Genomic DNA, 21,237 nt, shown 5'->3' with positions numbered 1-21,237 from the left:
CTGATCGAATGAGCGCACAGGTCCTCTAGGAGCATAGCCAGAACAGCAGATTTTAATGCAGAGGATTATCCACATAGACAGTGTCTTCTGTTTACTGCCTTGTCTTTCTTGGTCCCAGTGAAACTCACAAAGTGATGCTCATCCACCCAAGTGTCTTTCATATGGTCAATGTAGAAACTCAACACTCTCTTCGGGGGTTAAGTCAGTGGAGCCTACTTTCCTCTTTCGAGACTTGTGACAGAACGAAAAATAATAATCAACAGGTGGGATTGACTGACATGGAAGTATGATAACACCATTGGCAGAAAGGGAAGAAAGTGGTGTAGGATGGTTGCACGTTGGAAGCCTCTAGCTCACTTATGTGGCGCCCAGAAGTGATGGAAATAAGACGGAATGTCTTAGTCATTAGAAGCTGTGACAACCAATTGTGCATTGTGTTGAATGGCTTGTACATATAGAATGTCAGGACCAGATTGAGGTCCCACTCAGGCATGTCAAATGGTTTTGGTGAGAATATATATGTGTCAAACCCTTCAGGAAACGCATTGCAACTGGTTACTTGAAAATAAGAGTTGATCAGACAAACAAAAAAGGCAGAAAAAGGTAGACTAGTAACTCATAACTGCAGCCACTGCAAGTCTATGCAGGGGCAACATCAAAAACAACAATACATAAAGTATGTGTGGCTGACATTGGCTCTAAATGGTATACCTCACAAAAGGACACAGACTTTTCCCAGCACCTGCCACAGATGGGCTTTATGGGGAGGTGTCTGGTAGCAAGAATGCCATCCACCACTTTAGGGGAAAAGTCAAAAGAATATAACTTTCACCACTCGATCTCCATGCATGGAGGTGTAGGTTGGGGAGATTTAGTTTCAGGATCTCTCCCTGTTCCTTATGCAGAAAGTCCCCTGAATGGCTCGCCGGATTGGATCGTAAATGCTCGAGCTCATGTACGACATGCTCCTGGCCCAGTCTCGGGCTATTAAGTTGACCTGGGGCTGGCATGCCCTGATTATCCTCAGAACTCAAGGTAGGAGAGGCACTGGTGGGAACTCATACAAGAGACCCGTGTTTGATCGCAGATGGAATGGCTGTCTTGGAGGAAACTTCAGAGCACAGATGCTCTGACACTGCACGTTTGACGGTGGTGAAAAGATCTAGCCAGGGCATGTCCTACCGATTGACAATGTCCTGGGCCACCTCGAGGTGGAAATGCCACTTGTGGTCTGCCAGCAGATGCCTACTCAGCTTGTCTGCTCTAGCATTCATGCATCCAGCTAGGTGGTTGGCTACCAAAAAAGATGATCTGCTGGTCAATCCACGTCCCGAGACGCTGTACCTCCTGGCACAGGATCAAGGAACTCAAACCACCCTGCTTGGTTCAGTATCACATGGCAAGCGTGTTGTCAGTTAGGATCTGCATCCGAGTTCCACTGAAGGTCAGTAGGAAGACTTTCAGGAGCAAGCGGCTCGCCCTAAGATCCATAAGGTTAATATTGAGCTGGTTCTTCACTAGATACAAGATACTCCTGACTTCTACCTCCCCTAGATGGCTTCCCAAATCCAATGCATTGGTTGCAACTGTGATATCCGGGTGGGTCCCAAGTCAAAAATTCTGGGGTTCCGGGGCTGATATGTGCTGTCTCGCCACAGGTGGGCTGACCAGTAGACACGAGTCAGGCTTAGACCAAGTGGCCATGGAAGTGCCCCGTAAGGGCCAATTGTAACAGAGGTTCAAATAAAGTTGGACCTGTCTAAAGATTTCAGTCAATAAATTGGCCTGGGCAATTCAAAATCCTGGACTTCTGCTGCCCTTTACATTACTACAGAGAAAGAGGCACTTTCTTTGGCTAATGGACCAGGTGTTCAGTCTAGCTCTGTCTCTGGTGAGCTATCGAGCCCACCAGCATTTTAAAAATCAAAGTACAGGCCTTCATCATTGTAAGGATGAACAGATGTAATGTCTCCTCAACCTCATTAATGACGTCAGGGACATTAAGGATTCTCTGGACCACATCTGAGTGGAAGCCACAAAAGGCCTCTCATAGTACCATAGCTATTTCATAGCGCGACCCAGGCTTGGTGCAGGCCGACATTGGTTCAGATGAGCCCGGGAACAGCAAAAGTTCAATTGCGAATCTCTGCAGCTTAGTGGGACCAGAAAGGGTGCCAGAGGGTACTGGAACATCTGAAAAATTGCAGTTGGTCCTCCTTGTAGGCAACTATTTGCTGCAGGAGCGAAGATAGCCCAGGAAATTTGGGTGGGCGGGGGGGGGGTGGGGGGGGGGGGGTGACCAGGGACCAAAAGTGAGACTGACTTAGTGCCAGAAGATGCTAGACATTTCAAGTGATTCCCAGGCAAATTCTAGACATATATGCGGGATGGGTGACAGGTTTCGCTTGGATTGCATGCACTTATGGCACATTTTAAACTCCACCTTACTGGAAGAACTCAGGTGAGAATGGACTTCATGAGGGACAGACCTCACAATTACGACCAAGAATGGCCCCCTGACTTGGACCTCTTATGCATGGCAATGTACAGCTTCGACTTCCGCTCCCTGATTGGCTTCAGGTGCATTAGGTCATAGTAAAACTGACAAAGTTCAGAGCAGTTCGAAGTACCAATCAAAACGTAGTGCCATCTCAAACTTAAAGTACATGCGTTGGCCAAGTTCATAAGGGCAATTATTAAAAGGGAGAATTTTTCCACAGTCTTAAATTTGGACACAGAGTGAAAGTCAAGACAGTTTAGGAATATGGCTATAGGGCAACAACATTTTAAAAACGTCTGGAACAATAAAATTTCTAGACATACCAGATCCCCCATGCAGGATTATTCAGAAATTGAACGTTTACTTCTGCACTTACCCACGATTCTAAAACACTTTCTGAAAACCAGCAAATTAATAACTGGTCAAATGACTAGCGCTAATAAAATATTTAAAAACCACCAGCAACCACTAAAAACAGAGCAAGCCATTTTATTGCCATTTTATGGTGAAAGACTGCTGCTTTAATCATGTAATTCAGTCATCTGCACCTACCTGAGGTGGTATGTTGGCTCCAAGCTGAGAACTTTGATAGGCATCACCGTTCAGGGACTGCAGGTTCAGGTAGGATTCACCGGAGTGGGAGACCTTGTAAGAACCGGAGGAACCTAAGCAAAATCAAGCAGAATGGAAAAAAATAAGCTGCCGATGCAAAGGTGCACACCTCAATTTAAATTATTTAATCACAAACCTTTTGCTGATCATCAGATAAGGGCAGTGAAGAGAACACTGGATGGTATACAACTGCTGAATAATAATACACCTTTAAAAGCATTATATTCACAGTGGCCACTGCATGTGACAATACAAATGATGTTTCTGTTCAATCAATCAAACCACAAGCACATCATTAATTTTTATAAAAGCGCTTCAGTTAAATATCGGGTTTCACCACTACCCAGGCACTTACCACGTATTCATTTCTCCCTGGCAGTACTAGAGAACTGAGGAGACCGGGAACTGTTATCCTTCTAAAATGGATTACCAATCTTAAACTACACCCAAGGAGCCACTGGTAGTCATTCAGGATGTTAGCACAGCGCAGTATCCAAGAGTTGTGTGGTCAGACTCAAATCAGCACTAGAGAAATTACTGGAAAGTTTACTTACTAGTGTAATGACTGGAAAATGACAATCAGGACTTGAAACACCTCATAGGTAAAACACTACAAGTATATCTAAAAGTATTATACGGTACCAATCTCGGATGGAATCAGAAGGTAAAGCAAATGTTGTCTGTTGTTACAACAATGAAGATGCCCCCTAATTTATTTTTACATTTTCCACAAACTGTCAGAACAAAAGCACAGGCGTTCCCTATTCCAAGAGCTCCAACTGTCGACCATTCCGTGGACAGCGAAAAACCTTGGACATAATCCAGAGAAGGTGACATTCTGGAAATGAGATGATCTTTCACATGATTACTTGCACATCTAATTTACCGACAATAACATGCTTACACTGTCCTCAATTATTCCTGCTGCTTAGAATATTTCCGACAGCATTCATTATAGTTTAAGCATTTACCGCCAAGTGTTAGAGATTAGCCAGTTTTATGCATCCTGCAGATTACCTCTTCCAGGGAAACCAATTGTTGGAAAAAAGTACCTATACAGTAAGATTCGCACTTTTAGTACTTTTACCCACAATTCACAGGTTGTCGGGTATAGTCTGTGCCACAGGCTGAAGCAGAAAGCACGTCCAAAAGAATGAAAATGTTACTTATCAGAAGTCGAATGTATGCAGCTTGTCGTGTCGTAGATCGCAAACTGTGCACCATCCTGCCATCTAGTGGAGGTTTTGGAATATTACTACTCGTTTACTTCAAAACTTGCCTTTTAGTTCCGAAAAGGACTCGTGATCCGGAACCCAAAAAGCTTAAGCAACGCAGATTATACCTCAGACTTAGATTGTGATTGGGAGTACAGTATTACATCCCTATTTTCTAGTCTCATGGGAGGGGAGTGGCACCGGTAAATTTACAACTGAACAAGCGACAATCTATTGGTTACAGGTAAGTAACATTTTCCGTTTGCGTCTTGTGTTATAGATTGCATGTTGAGCCCCGATTTAAAGCAGTTTCAAATCCTCTTAAAAGGTTATATTTATAGAATCCTCACCTTTTGAATATTCCACAGGCGTCATACTCGATCCGGAAACATTTCACAGCACCTCTGTGAACTAGAAAGGGGCAACTTGGGGCTCCGCACTGATGCCGTTCTGCTCCGGAAATGGCGTACGGGGCCTATATAGACAACACTCCTGTGAGCTGACTTCAGTTGAGTTTGAGACTGCCCACGTCACCAGACGCAGAGTCCCAAAAGCAAATTGGTAGACAGTGTGGAGATTGCTAGATTTGTGGTCTTATTAATGAATAGAGTCCAATCACGGAACAGAGAGGATCGTGAGGAATCTGTGGCTAGATAAGAGTGCCTACCAGAAAGAGTGTTACTGAAGGCAAGTAAGTTGTTCTTCTGATAAAGATGTCTAGCCACAGATTCCTCACCTTTAAAATAGATACCAAAGCATTACATATTTAGAGGTGGGTCTGTGAGAGGACTCAAACCAGAAAGTCCTGCTAGACCCAGTGGGCAAAATGCCCCTCTCAGCGAACCTGCCTGCCCAGGCAATAGTGCTTTGTGAACATATGGAGGGACGCCCATGTAGCTACCTGGCAGATGTTTAGGACAGGCACTCCGTGTGCTAATGCAGTGGTAACAATTTCGGCCCTGGTCGAATGAGCACACAGTCCTTCTGGAGGCTATTTTTTTTAGCCAATATGCAGTAGAACCTTATGCACAGAATGATCCAGTGGGTGATGGTCCTCTTCTCTACTGCTTTTCTTCGCTCCGATAGTCCACCAGTGGTCTCTGGTATGATCTATTCTACACAGAAGTTCAGTGATCAAGGTCCAAGCGATGAATCTCTTCTCCTCCTTAGAGAGGTGAAGCAGAGCACAGAATAATCGAAGGGGGATTGTTTAACGGACGTGAAACGGTGTGGCAACTTTCAGCAGGAATGATGTCAGAGTCTGCAGAACCGGTTTGTCTTGGAAAAAGGTAGTGTGAGGTGGATTAAGACAAATAGTATGAAGTGTGCTCCCTAGCCATGCCGATGGCAAGGAGTCATAAGGGACAGCTGTGAAGTGGCTCGAACAGAGTGCATATCAGATAAGTTAGGACCAGATTAAGGTCCCACTGGGACATCACAAAGGGAGAAGGGGTGGAAACATGTTTTAGCCCTTTCAAAAAGCAAATAGCAGCTGGTTATTTAAATAGTGAGGGCTGATCTGGCAACCGTAAGAAGGCCGAAAGAGCTGAAATATAATCCTTAACTATGCCCAAAGGAAAGCCTTGCCAGGCAAGAAACAGAACAAACAGAACGTGAGATAACTTGGACTGGAGGGGGCCAATCTGGAGTGGGCCAAACCAAGCCAGACATTTACCAGAACAACAGAGGTATTCAGTTTTCCTTGAGGGGTGCCAGGCTGCCAAGATGACAAACTACCTCCGGAGGAAGATTAAAGGTGTTCTACTGTTGTCGCTCAATCTCCAAACAGGACTGTGGAGACTGTGAAGGGTCGAGTGCAGAAACCTGTCCTGTTGCTGCAACATAAGTCCTCATGAAGGGGCAGCCTTATCAGAGGACAAGTGCTCAAACAGAAGGATTTTTGGATACTATCTGTGCCCAGTCTGTATCCACTAGGATGACTTGGGCCCAGTCTGTCTTGATCTTCTGGAGAACTTGGGGGCAGAAGTGGTATTGGTGGAAAGGCATACAGGAGTACAGAGGTCCACTCAAGGCAGAAGCATCTCTGAACGAGAGGTCTTAGAAACTCCAATGCAGAGAAGTGCTGACATTTCGTGTTCTCCGCGGTGGTGCCAGATCGAGCAAAGGTTCCAACTATTCTTGGAGGAGACCTTGCCCCACTTATGTGTAATTGCCATTCGTGATCCGCAAGGCACCAACGGCTGAGCTTGTTTGCTAGGGCATTCAAGGATCCTGCCAGGTGGTTCTCAATCAGGAAAATCCATTGGTGATCCAGCCATTTCCAGAGGCACAAGGCCCCTGGTACAAGACCCATGGCCCCACACCACCCTGTTAGTTGCAGTACCACATGGCAGTAGGAAGGCTTTAAGTGCCAAGTGGATGGCCCTCATGCTCGAGAAGGTTAATATGGAGACGGGACTCCACTGGAGACTAGAGGTCTCTGATCTCCACTGCTCTCAAACTGTAGCCCCAACCCAGAAGTAATCGGTCACCACTGTCTGCTCTGGGTGCGGAAGGGAGAGGGGGTCCTGCCGCTGACCCAACCGCAATCCTGCAACCATCACTGCAGATCTTTTTCAGTCTTTTCCAAAGTGTGCACATGGAGGTCCCCTTGGTGTTGGTCCCATTGGAACTTCAAATCCCACTGCAAAGCTCACACATGTCACCTGGCGTCCTTGACCATCAGGATGCAGGAGGCCATAAGTCACAGCAACCTCAATGACAGCTTCACTGAAATCCAGGACCCAGGCTGAAAGATCAGGATCGTAGCCTGAAAGATCAGGATCATAGCCTGAATGTACTAGACTCTTCTCTGGGGGAAAGACACAAAACCAAAACGAATCCAGACTGGCTCCTATGAAGGGAAGAGCCTGAGAAGGAGTCAGGTGTGACTTCAGCATGTTGATAAAGAACCCCAAAGATGAAAGGAGGTTCGCTGTATTCTGGAGGTATGCTCACAGCTGCCTGGGACAAGCATTCCTCCAACAGCCAGTCGTGGAGGTGTGTGTGTAGGGAGGGGGTAACTGGTATCCCAGACCTCCGAAGATTAGATGTCATCACTTTCATGAACATCAGAGGGGCACTGGTGAGACCAAAAGGGAGCACAACAAACTGGGAATGCTCCTGTCCCACCACAAACTGCTGGAAGCGCAGATGGGCCGACAGGATGGGAATATGAAAATAGGCAGCCTTAAGGTTCACTCGCCAGGGTCTAGGGTACACATGACCTGGGCCAGGATGAGCATCTTGAATGTCTCCTCTCAGAGAAAACAATGAGGATGCAGGTCTAATACAGGCCGGAACCCTCCATACTGTTGGGGCACCAGAAAGTAGTGGGAATAGCAACTATGCTCTACTTCTGGCGTCCGTATCCTTTCTACAGCCTTTTAGGCCAAAAGGGTTTGCACTTACAGCTACAAAATGGAAAGCTGGTCCTCAGTCAGTCAATCAGGGAAGGGAGGAATGTATGTCAGGGAAGAAAGGAATGGGAGAACCTATCCCTTGAGAACACTGTGCAGGATCCACAATTGTCAGATTCTGCCTCCCACCGGGTGACTATGCTCAGTCAATGGCATTTTAAAGAGGTTTTGGCAGGTGGGGTTATTAGCAGACTGGGCTGCACATGGACCTTGGCAGCATGGGCGGTGTGAGCCACAACCACAAAATTCTTCAGGGTACCATTATTGCTAGTTGTTCAATGGCTTCCAGTCACAGGATCTCCTGGGACTCATCCTTTAGTCCCCAATGTGCATGGTCACAGAGAATACCTCACATTGTTTTTTACCATCATCTGGACATGTTCAGTCAGCAATGGCTCAGAAATAGACATTTCTCGTGGCTTTTTCAGGACTAAATGTCCCACTTTTTCGAGACCGAATGACTCGGATATCAATCACTGCCCATGGTTCTCCCAATGGGAACACACATTATTTCTAGTGACCGTGATCGGTTTGCCTTGATGCCCAGGTGTTCCCCAACTCAGTAGAGTGTTCTTCAATCTCTGCGGAGCTCGTCTCCAAAATGCAGCTGGGAAGAGGTTAATGGAACACACACCCTCCCAATTTTGTCCAGAGTGCAACCCAAACAATCCGTGGGCTGACCAGCAGTGTTTGCAAGCTCTGCCTCTCCCCAACCACACCACCACCTGTGAGTTTCAATGTAAAAATACTTACAGGTACTGAAGGGAAAGGCATGGGGCGTACTCGAAAAAGCAGCAGCAGTCATTCTTCGGGAATCCCGACATGTTCGGCGAACAGGACTCAGTACAGAGGAGGAAGAGTCATGTCCCTCTGGATCCCAGCAGCCCAAACAATGCACAGCCCTGAAACATCATCCACTAGGGCCACCCAGGAAGATCATCAAGACCGATAACCTCAGGGCCCTGAACTAAGAAGGCACCGTGGCTTGCGAGTACCACCCTGGCACCCAGCCAGAGGACGAAACCCTGTTCACTTAATTGCCCTTATTCCAGGGCAAGCGCTCTCCTGTGCCATTTATCCCAGAGCAAGGCAGACAGAAGGCCCAGCCCGCTGCTGCCTAGGGCTCCAGTAGGCACTGAGAGAATGCTTCGGAGCTGAACAAACTCCCACCAAAGGGCATCAAACTGCACCACTCTGCAACCCCTATGTCTTCTTTTGTCTGACAACCATGATGAGAAACATCAAAATGAACAAGACTAAGGGCCCGATTACGATGTCTGGCAGAAAGCCTCCAACCAGAGGTTGGAGGCTTTTCGCCTGACATGGTAGGTTTCATTCCTACCGCCGTGTAAGTAGGACTGCGGTGGCTATGAAACCAGCAGGGGGATTCCGACGTGGTTCCAATGGGCTCACGTTGTCCGTCGGAAGCCAGCATAATCCCCTAAAGGCTGTCAGAAAGTGTCTTTGTGGGGCCCCTAGCAGGGCCCCCCTGGCCCTCCGCAATGGGACCTGGGTGGCACCCATAGTGACCCCCTTAGCATCCCTGCACCGTGTGGCAGGTGCCAGCCACATGGAGCAGGGATGTTTAAAACCATCCATTATACAATAGAAGCTTGTGCTGCGGGCCTACTCCACACGCTGCACAAGCTTCCATTGTAGAATGGATGTTTCTGACCGCCATTTGAGCGGTCGCATCCAAATCAGGCAGTCGGAACCGCCGACCTATGTTCGGGCAATTTCAGTCCAATAAGGTGTCAGATCATAATCAGGGCCTAAGTCTCGAACTACCTCCTTACCTCAAACATTGCAGCAGTGCTGTCCGAGAAAGCAGTGAAAACAGGACCGGTGACGTGGTGGATATGAATGCCATGGGTCTTATGCACAGGGCGAGACTTTCCACGCAGTAGTGTAATGATTTGTGAAACTGGAGAATGAAATAAGTAACCCTTTAAGAGGTTTTGTCTCCCGACTCTACTAAAAAGATTTCTAAAACTTGACTGGGGAAATCAGAGTAATTTTTGTTCTTGTAATTGAGGGAACCTAACACATAGCTTCAGTAAAGCTACAATCAGAGTAATCAGAATACTAGTCCTGGCAGCATTTCACTGATCCAGCTGGAGGCTGATCTAAGAGGAAAAAAAATAGTACCAGCTGCATGAGACAAATGTTATACCTTACCTGTTGCTTACTTGCAAGAAAGGCATCGGTCTCTAGAGAGTGTCTTCTTGTACGATTGGTGGATTCTTCATTCAACCATTTATTCATAATATTCTAGAACACATTTATGTATTTGGTATTTCTATAGTGCGAACGCTAGCAAAAAGGCAGCTGGGTCCTGCCAAGGGTCAAATGCAAAAATACTGCCAGCAAGTGGCTGAAGGGATAGCTAGGTTCTGACAACAGAAGTGGACTGTTATCTAAGCATGACGTGGAGTTGTTTAAAAAGGAGCTTTCTCTACATTGAGGCAGAGTTGAGGTGGGCTTGATGGATAGAGAGATGACTTTTCAAATCCTGGGCGAAGAGATAGAAGGCCTTTTGCCTTATTTTCTCTTACACTTCTTACCAAGACGATGGAGTTCTAGCAAGGGGTGTGCCGAGAACTACTCAATGTTGTAATCCAGGCATTATTAATATGTTGCAGGCTGGCAAGATCTTGTGGAGTTCCATCAGGTAGGGGTGATGTGATAATTTATCTTCAGGCCCTTGATGAGGCATACTGCAGCATGAAGGATGCCACATGCACCAAGTTATGCACTGGTTATATTTTGATTGATTAGTTGTATTAAGCAAGTTGTTACTTGTATATGTAGCAAGTGTTAATACATTCATTGTTTGTAAGCGGGTAATACTGCTCAACAGAACATATGAATAACTTTATGATACATATTAAAGGGATTTAACTGATATCTCACTTTTATTTTCATGTGCACTGTTCGAAAAGGCCCCTGACAAGCAGTCCTCAGATTGTTCAATTGTTTTTATAGCACCAACAGGACGCACTTGCTAACCAAGAGATCTATGACACTGGGTGAAGAACCTTTAGCCACATTAAACTTGGGCTCCGAGAGCTTTTAATTGGAATGGGGGACACATATAGTAATCTTAGTGTCCTACAACATCCAAAAGTAAAATCTAGTTTGTAGAAGCTACTGTACCCACAACAAACCCAGAGACAGCAACCAGAGAGTGGACACACAAAAATGGCATTGGCCTTCTGTTTTCTTCCTTTCAAGTGAATCCAGGATGCATGTTAAGCAGAATTTGATACTGTGCTGTCAAAAGGAGGCCCACAGCCCATACACTGCATATTCTTTAGAGTTTACAGTTGTTTAATTATTTGTCTATCTGGTACCATTTCATAATACAGTATTAGTATTTTCATTTGCACTCAGGTTTTTTAAATTTTTTCTTTTACTTAGGACAACTAGGCCTCCTGCAGTGAAAATAGCTCTTGGCCATGCCACTGTAGGGACATGGTAGACATAGTAATATTAATTTTCTACATGTCTCACTTTTAAATACCATGCATGCTACCTTGTCGGTTACAAGGCATACACAGGGGTGACTCAATATTTAAAAAGGAGTTTTTCTCCTGTCATAAAGTATCCTTTTGACAGGTTGGGCTGCAGATTTAAAACTGCAGCAGGCTACAATGGTAGGCCTGAAGCTATGTTTGCACCGCGGGTCTAGAAAATGGCACTGTAAGTGCGTAATCCACTAGTGACATTTAAGTTCCAGGCCTTGGATACACCTTATGCTAAACACAGGCAAGTTCAATATATCAATAAGGACTATGCCAATTTGACTACGTTTAAAGAGAAGGCCACAGGCCAATTACTAATGGCTAGTAGGGTTAAAGTGCACAGAGTTCTAAAGCCAAGGGTTCAGCAAAACGTAAAAAATCTGGGGTGATCACGCAGAAAAGGCAGATTATCTACAGAGCCAAACTGTTGAATTCTACTCCACTAGCAAATCGGGCCAATCCCCCATCTACTGCAATTCAGAAAAAGCCTTTAAACGTGGCTATTCGACTAGTAAAACAATTTGTCGTAAGGCTCTTGCACACCAAGATATACCGTTGAACCGTTAGTTACGCTGTATAAATACCCACAAAACAAAAAAAATATGTAAAATATATATCATGTAAAATGCATGATGCTACACTACTGAGTCTGAAGAGTATCATTGGTGCATAATGATCTTCATATCTGTTCTCGTCCAACACAAACCCTAAAAACGTCTACAGGGAATCTGTAGCTAAAATATTTGTGCATGGGTAAGCAAGGAACCAATAAAATGAGTATTTGATAGTAGCACAAAACAATCCACACACGTAGGCTTATTGGACCCGTTTATGGATATATTGGATTCTAGCTTTGGGGTGAGATTACATTCTCAGCCACTGGTAAAGAATCCCACTGGGTCCTACAAATGAGATGGACTAGCTTCTAAGCCATAGATGGAAAGTAAATTTTAAAAAAGTGATACTTGTTCATGGATGACCAGAGACCAAGACTTCAATGAAGAAAGCACAGGAAATTATGAAAAGGGAGGAATCCATAAACAGAAAAAAACAAGTATGTACACTTACAACCCAAGTGGGACCCTAAGCAATTTGGCCCCTTTAAGGAAGAGGGCACATAAGGGATGATAGGAGGCCACTGGGGGAGTGTTATGAGTGCTACTGTAGATGTGCATAGACTATATAGCTGCTTTTGAAAAAGTATATTTGTCACTGCACGTACCAGAGAGGGACACTTTATGTGCAAAAAGGAAGAGGTGCCAAGGTCTGAAAAGTCTCATGTATGGCTATGCATTGACAAAATAATCAGTCAAAGCAATGAGTAACCACCATGGTAACTTCAGAGTGCATACACAGGCTATAATGAGTAAAGTCCTTGATGGTCAACCTTTCATCAAAACCTTTGTGTTCCTAACCAACACAGCAACTGTTCAGTAAAGGACTATGGCATTTTTTGTCAGCCACAGATTTTGGCCCATAAACTGCCTGCAACTTTTGCTTAAGCAGGCTATAAACGTCCCTAAAATGCTACTTGGTTGGCTCTAGATCTTTCTGGGATGGCATGGAGTGATGATGTAAGCTGAAATAGCCTCAATGTAAATACTGATAGCAAAGTAGTAGTAGAGAAAGATGAAAATTACGAACACTTTGGACTCCACATTTTCAATCCCAGTTATAGTGTGGCCTTCCCTCATCCACTTATGTATAGTGTGGGCTTCCCTTATTCACTTATACAGAGTAAATACTCAGTGCTACACTCCTGGTTTCCTATTCATTGTAGGACTAACCTTTCCAATACTAAAGCTCCTGCTCATGGCTTGAATGTGATTAACTGCTCACAGGTATGCATGTCGCTTGTGACCTAACATTATAGTCACAGCTAGAGTTTCCTTCAGGTAAACTTTGATCTTTTCATTTGGAATATTTTTGTATGCAATGAATGCTAAAGTGTTGTGTTGAGAGATGCTATACATAAGAGCAGTAAGCAAAACCAAAGCAGAAACTACAGTCTTTCACCACAGGGGTGCTTGCGTATATTTTACCTTCAAGTCAAAAATTTGTACCAAGCACTTAAGAAAGTTGCACGAATGTGATCATTGATAGGAATAATATTCTGCCTTTGCCTCAATATGGTGGAATCTTTTTTTAAATAGTAGTGCCATTTTCCTTCTCAAGCCATTTTGGTGATTCACATTTAGCAGTATATGTTTATACAGATGTACATAACGTGAAGTAACTCTACTTTCAAGAAGCAAAGCTCTTTCATTCTTATCAAATAAGCAGGGATGGTCACCTCAATTTCTTGTCCGCACTGCAATCATCATCCAAAACCTTTCAGTTGCATGGTATAAAGTGCTTTGCCTCAGATTCAGAATCGCCTTAAGTCAAGCCCAAAGAAAGCTAGTCAGATCTTAAACCTATGCACCAAACGGCAATCTTGCAATATGAAATTAAATTCTTTGAGACAATATTCATACGTTTTTGCTGGTTTCGTTTCATGATGTGTATCAATCTCAGCTAGCCACTAAACCGTTCCTGTTTAATGTCAATCAAATTCACTGTGGATTTAGTTCAAGGCATAGCATTATCAGTCTCTACTTTCTTGCAAGTAGTAAGTCCCCCGCAAAAATAGGACACTGCATCGACCCATCTGCATGGGCAGGACCACAATGCATATGTTATGCTGGAATAGTGCCTAAACACCTTGAATCCATTATGGACTGACCTCATCTTTGGCTTAATTTAGGCCATTCATTGTTGCCTAAATGCAGATGGCAAGTCTGATGCTTTGCAAACATCTGATTTCAACAGGTTAAAATTGACAACCTCCCAGTTGATTTTGGGCCCACAACAAGTGAGCATCTTGAACAGTTCTTGGCATTTGTCTGAGATGGTCTTGATACATTACCACTGAGCACTGCAGTAGTAGATTGTTAGTCAACTGAATAACAATATGCCGGTATGTCCCCAGCATAGGTCCTCCTTTTTTCATTTAAAATGGATTTGTGAAATAATTTTTCTAGTCGCTTTTGTAAAAGTAGTTACGCATTTAAAGTAAAATAGGCTTTATTTCCTCAAGAAAATAAGTGAACGTAAGCCAATTAAGCTTGAAGGAAGTCTGTCAAAAGGCTATCATCTGTAAAAAAATAAAAAGCTTTTCCAATTAAAACTTTTTGCAATACATATATATTTTTTCACGTGCTCCAGGATTCTAAGTAGGGGCAGAGCTATTTAGTGGCTATGAATGTAATGGTGACCCCTGGAAGAGAAGGAGTAAATTTAATCTACTTGGGTCCGGCTGTGGTGGGAATTTGTTTCTCCTAATACAAAAGTAAAGATCTCTGTTTTTGATGGGTTAAGTTTCAACTGATTTTGTAACATTCAGCTGTATATTACACATAGCCATTTAAAGAGTGCAGATTTGCCTAGGCCTAAGGGTTTTTCCAATTTTAGAATATCATCCGCTTAGTTTGTAGGAACTGATAAGTTTTGTCCACTCCTGCATAGCATAGGACAGTCAGAATATCATGATCATGTAGGATTTCTTCAATATATGCTCAAGGGAAATCAGCTCTGTAGCAGCCAGCCTACATTTTAGATGTTACAACACCCGGGGAAACTGGAGACCAGCTCACCCATTCAACTTTTCTTGGACCACAAAAAATAAAGCTTGAAGTGTATAAGTGACTTCAGAACCAACAACAACAGAAACATAGGTTACTTTAATATGTCCATGCAGCAATTAACGTGTGTTCTGTAGCGTTTGATTAATTCAATTATTTTTAGTGGCATTGCGTAGCGGCATAAGCACTAAAACAGCTGTGCATGGTCTTAAATCAAATTTTTTTTTTTTTTTTTAAACCTTTATTGACAGTTCAATAGAGAACAAGTATGGGCCTACAACCCCCCGGGGCCGGCCGCTAAGCAATCAGAGCAAAAACAGGCAAGTGTAAACACAGGCAGCACATCGGGGAGCAGAATCGTGATGCTAATACTGTGAACAGCGTAGGTAGGGCACCAGGAGAAAAAGGTTTTCGTTTTATAATAAAACGAGGCAGAAGGATCAGGTGCCAGACAATTTTCAAACAGCAATTACAGGTATGCAGAGTAATAGACGTAAACGATTTACAGCAATCTATTAGGTCAATGGCGCAAACACAGGAACATCAGGATGAGGAAGAGTATCATAAGCAGTTGCGCCTGCAGTCCCCCGCCAGAACTCCCGGAGAGCACCCCGGAAATTGTGGTACACATGGAACGGCAACGAGTCATAGCAAAGGAGGTGTATCACGCTGATCCCAGAAAAAGAAAAACAAAAAGAATCAGAGAAGAAAAAGGAGGCCATGGAAAAAGAGATAAAAGACGAAAGAGTCCCCTCCCCCAACCCCCCACCCTGCACCTCTGCAGATGAGTACGGCCCCCCCCCCCAGCAGTGTGCCTGTCGCCCTGGAACCAGACCCGAAATATAGGAGAATAGGGAAAAAGAAGTAGGAAAAGAACCCCACCAGACGGGGGGGTGGAGAAAGTATTAATAAACTGGAGGAGGGCCTTCAAAACATACCCCCGGCTTCTCCCTCCCGCACGGTAAGTTTCCCCCAAAGTGAACAATAAACAGCACAAAAGCGATCTTCTCAAAGAAAGATGGGGAGCACTATGCACCTATTATGCTGTTAGCTATGCCAGGAGAGCACGCAACCCCTGAGCCCGCCCGTCCACTAGATGACCACCCCTGAAGGATCAGCCTTATCCCTGACCACTCTTTAGAATTCTGCCCATGTCTACCCCTCGACCCAGCACCATATCCGACGTTCCAAGGTAGAGGATTGTCCAAAAACGTCCGAGAAGCGACGCACACAGGTGGGGTGGAAGTCTCTGAGCATCAACACAGTCCGCAGCGTGGAGAAACAGGCTTCCCAGTGCTGCCCCAGGATATGCACTGCACTCAAGGTCCAGGAAGGCAGAAGCAGCCAAAGCAGACAATAGTTGCTGGAGTTGTCCCTGGGTCGCAGGAGGGCACGTACGGGACGAGGCTACCACATCCCACTCAGGTCCAATGCCTCCGGGACAGATCAGGCCCTCAGCTGGACGAACACACTGTAGCATACTGGCCTGAGTGTCCAGCCGTGCACTAACCTCAGGGGTGGCCGCCAAAGTGTCCTCCTGTGCGCAGTGTGGGCAGTCCCTATGTACGTGCGGACAGGCGGGCCGCCATTGCCCCAACGCCGACGCCACACCGTCGAGCTTACTCCACAAGACCCCGACACCATGAATCAAGGAGGAGTGAAGAGCACCAAGGGCCTCGAGGAGGTCGCCGTACCCCAGCACAGCTCTCTGCGATCGCGCCGCCACACTCCCAAAAGTCGCACTCTCACAAGCCCGCTGCGACCCAGCGGACAGGATGGTAGGCTTCATCGCAACAAGATGGCCGCCAAGTATGCCCGACCCTCACCGGGGCCGGGACCCTGGGACAAGCGTCTCGATGGCCACGTCGCTGGTGACCGGGTTCCGGGGGCAGGCGAAAAGTTATCCGTTGCGTGGTCACGGGCAACAGTCGTCCCCACTACGGACCCGCTCCCGTAAAAAGCCGGGGGCGGCCCGCAATGATCAGGGCAGGATACGGGCGGCAGCCGGGCAGCTCACCATCAAAGGCAGGGGCAGCCACCGGAGGATCTGGGAATTGCACCCACGGGCATGCACCCGGACCGCTACACTTGACAGTAGAAACGACCACGACGAAATGTAGGCAGAGTTTGGCACCGCTCCGGTGGACCGCCTCCGCCCAGTCACAACAGGCCGCTGTTGTTGAACTGCCACCCGGCCACGGCGTCCACTTGAGGTCCCGGCTCCAGGGCCGCACAGGCCGCAAAGTTCAAATGCTCGTTTCTCCGGCGATACCGCAGCCAGAAACCTCGGAGTCACACAGTCGGGTGCCACTCTCCTTCAGAAACACGACCGCGTAGCACAGGTTGAGGATCTCGTGCAGGATATCCGTGCGGGATGCGGAGGTTCACGGAGCCGGGAGTCTACGCTGCCGTCCCGGTCGCCATCTTGGCTCCTCCCTCCTAAATCAAATTATTGAAGGAAAAAAAGCCATATTCATTCGGCGATGTCAAACTGGCGTGAGACATAAGAGTCGCAAGACGCAGACATTTACCTCAATGAAGCTCTGAAGTGGGCCTGTGTAACTTGTGCTACAAATTAATTTTCCTGAGATAAAAGTTTACATTATGTGTTTAAATATCACAAACATCTTGCAATATTCCTACACAAATCAGTTCATCCAGCAGTTCTGAAATCATGCATGCCTTTTTCTCAAAGGTTTCCATAGAACACTCCCTCTCAATCCAAAACAATGACACTTCAGCTTGCCAATTGCAGAAAGCATTGGTGTGAAGGGGACCATACATCTAACAATAGGAAGGCAAAGGACAAGTAAGGTGCAGATCATGGGCACTGTACTGGTTTCATATATAAAAGCCTCCTAAAGGGCAGGAAGCTGGGTAACCCAGTGGGTGGTAACAGCCAAGCAGGTATATACTACAAACTAGAAGCTCTGTTACAATAAGGACTGAACGTAGTCTAAGAAGCATCTTTGGAGGTCAAGAAAGAGAAGCAGATGGGTTTTCTGGATGTACATGGTAGAGTCAGGTTCTATGAAAGGAGACAGTGGAGAGTGGATGGAAACGACAAAGTTAGGTTCTACAGATGCAGATAGTAGATACAGGTCTATAGATGCGGATGTAGTACTAACATATTTACTTATGTCTGAGGGGTGGGACTGATGATGAAATTATGGAACAGGTTGAAGGGGAAAAAGTAAGACAGTGGTTAATATATCTGGGGCAACTGTGGACTGGAGGTTAGTTCTAGCTTCGTTCAAAATAACACAATTCTAACTTATACCATGAAGAACTTTAGCTGCAGGTTAGAAACAGAAACTGTTCTGTATTCTCGTTTAAACAAATATTGACATTTATGAAAATATATTGCTTTTTTGTTTTTAGAACGTTTTAATCTGGTAGGTCATATGAAGTCCAACTTAATTCAAGCAGGACGTTATATGAAAAATGTAGTATGGAACCAGACCTGCCAGACCAATGCTGAAGCCCTCTGCTGCAGTAACTGTGATCCAGAAACACCCTCTTTCCAGCATGTTTCTTGAGCTTTTACAGACAAAACTAAAGGAGTCAAATCTCCTACCTGCACAATATCAAATCAAGAGGCTTTGTTCAGAGGAAAAATGCATGTGGTTCGCCCTTTTACAGTGCTTAGAACACAAGGTAACTATTCACAGGAGCTACCAATTCAAGCTTTAACTAGAAGGAATAAAATGCACTGCATAAAATATGGGGTACCCAATAACTTTTTGGGTGTAATGAAAAACACGATCAGAGGAGACATGCTTTATTTAGGTTTGGTAGATTATAGCAGAATGTATATTAAAAAACATGGGCGGAGATGGAAAACTTAACAAAGCTATATTAACTCTACCTAAAGTTAAACATAGAAGGCAATTCTGACGAAGATCCCTCATCACCAAAAGAACAAGATATAACATGATAAACATTCACAGCAGCCACAATTAGTGCCCAGTAGTAGCATGTCATTCTACTTCCTAAACAGAAGAGACTAAACAATCTCAAACCCTGCTTACTGGAATTTGGTGTAGATGGGGAGCTTCCTAGCTTTCCCTGCGACACTGCATTTGTGGCGTCTACGGCAGTTTTGGCTGCATAGATGTTAGCTTCTTCCTGGAATTTGCCCATATTTTTCTTATACCGGATTCTCTTGTTGCCAAACCAGTTAGAAACCTGCAAAAGTAAGGGCCTAACTGTTTAATATTTCACAAACTGGACATTCTGAAATGTTGCTTACAATATACAATTGTGAAGGGCTATAGAAAGGCATTCTTAAACTAGGCCTGGTGCTAATCCCTGCCCTATCCTGATGGACGTAGAACCAGGTAAATTATTGCAGGCTTACAGAAAGACTGCTCTTTGAAACTAGGTACCTACCAACGTTTTGGAAGTAAACATGTTGCTGGGAAGATAGTTTATGATCAGCTTTCCTGGGGGCCCTAAACACCTACTGAACGACTACAACAATTGTATTAGAGCCTCTCTGAGCCACCAAAAGGGAGCAACGGATTGAGAAGAGCGTGTGCCCAAGTCCTAGGCTCAGGAAATCTCCACACAACAGATGAACAGAGGACGATCTGTTACACCACTTTTGGACTACAATGGAACTCTTTGTTCTAGTTCCTCCACAAGTGACAAATAAGCCCTGCCAAAGCAAGACAGGGTCAAAAACCGTTTTCAAATGCGTTGCTTTGAACCTAAAAACACAGAACCCCCAAACCATTGGCACTTAACTCCTTAGCATGACACTAACCCTCCCCATCCAAGCCTTGTATCGCCAACTCTTACGCCATTCTCCCAGTTTCCATTAAAGTACATACACCTGTGGGGAAAGTAGGGTGGGTGTTTAGGAGGGGGAATCTAACACATGTAATGCCAGACTCACGCAGATTCATTATCCCTAGCATAGTGCCCTACTTGCTCACCTTCGAAACTGTAGGTAATGTGCTAAAGGTCACACTAAATGGTACTGCAAGACAAGCACATAAGGCATCAAGTAAAAAGCCTACAAAGGACCTACTTGCCAAAAACACAAAAAAACCTATGGTAAGAGCTATCCTGGCTATTTTTTACCTGAAGAAAGTCAACCACAGGTGACAGAGAGATCATATGAAAGGTTTTGTTCATTTAAAATAAAATGTGAGGCCTTTGCACAACCATATTAAGCAAGCTCTATATCACTAGATAAAACAATCCTTGGTGGTAGCAGAAAAATAATTTCTTCTGATTAGGATGGAAACCCAACACCTCATTTGGATAAAAGGAGGAGCAGTAACAACTCTGAGCAGTAGTTATTCTTGCCATCAGAGGCAGTCTGATTGAAATAACGTATAGTTTCTTACCTGTCAGTGTAGTTTTGCAGCTTGAAGACTTTCTGGATTCAGTATGCTGTGCATTATTCCGCCATCTAGTTGTTGCGACCACAATTGTTCTTCTCTTTATTTTTTTCGTGGCTCAGGTGGGCCTCCACATACCACCATTTGGTGCCTCTTCGTGACGTCGATGCGCTTCCTCTGGACGCTCCCACCTTTGGTCGCCATCTTCTGATTCTTTTTTAAAAAAAGTTTTCCTCTTGTTTTTAAAGTCTTCCTCTGGTCTCATCTTTCTGGCAGGGGGAGGGTGGGATCGCTAGTGAATCCAGAAAGTCTTCAAGCTGCAAAACTACACAGACAGGTAAGAAACTACACGTTTTGCAGCGTGAATCTTTCTGGATTCAATATGCTGTGCATAGACTTTGCAGCGGTTTGCTAGGTTTGTGGTGGCTGGGTGGAAGATGAGCGTTGGTTACTGAATATGTGTTGTAGGACCTTCTGTCCCACTTGCGCTTCCTTGTTCATCTGAATATCTACGCAGTAGTGCTTAGTGAACGTGTGCACTGAGGACCATGTTGCTGCTTGGCAAAAGTCTTGCTAGAAACGCAATTGTTGCTCCTTTCTTCCTTGTTGAGTGAGCATGTGTTGCTCCTTGTAATTCTTGCCCTGCCTGTTTGTGGCAGAATTGTATGGTTTGTGCAATCCATCGTGCAATGGTATTTTTGGTAACTGGCTGGCCCAGAAAACTGCTGGCAAAAGACACAAAGAATTGCTTTGTTTTCCTGCATTCTTTTGTCCTTTCTATATATTGCATTACTGCCCTCCTGGCGTCCAGTGTGTGTAACACCTTTTCTGTGCTTATGGTTTGTTTTTGGAAGAACTTGGTATTTGTTTTGTCTGGTTTATGTGGAACCTTTACACCACCTTTTGCATTAAATGTGGGTCAGTGCTCATTACGATCCTGTCATTGTGTATTTGTAGGTAGGGCTCTTGCAGTGTTAGCGCTTGTAATTCGCTT

At 45.0% G+C, this 21,237-nt stretch overlaps 1 protein-coding gene across 1 annotated transcript in view; it reads right to left on the bottom strand.

Annotated features, from left to right (window-relative positions):
* LOC146856310 (pre-B-cell leukemia transcription factor 1-like) overlaps window positions 1-21,237 on the bottom strand; it is a 236,758-nt gene that overhangs the window by 47,205 nt on the left and 168,316 nt on the right. Inside the window, exons 6-7 of the mRNA XM_085654422.1 lie at window positions 18,924-19,080; window positions 3,053-3,165 (exon numbers count right to left, since the gene is read on the bottom strand). Of these exons, the coding sequence (XP_085510548.1) occupies window positions 3,053-3,165; window positions 18,924-19,080 (270 nt within the window). The remainder of the gene's footprint in view (window positions 1-3,052; window positions 3,166-18,923; window positions 19,081-21,237) is intronic.

Source organism: Triturus cristatus, chromosome 4_1, assembly GCF_964204655.1.
Source record: "Triturus cristatus chromosome 4_1, aTriCri1.1, whole genome shotgun sequence".
Taxonomy (NCBI): Eukaryota; Metazoa; Chordata; class Amphibia; order Caudata; family Salamandridae; genus Triturus; species Triturus cristatus.
Note: the sequence above shows the minus strand (reverse complement) of the source record. Positions and strands in the feature narration are given on the sequence as shown.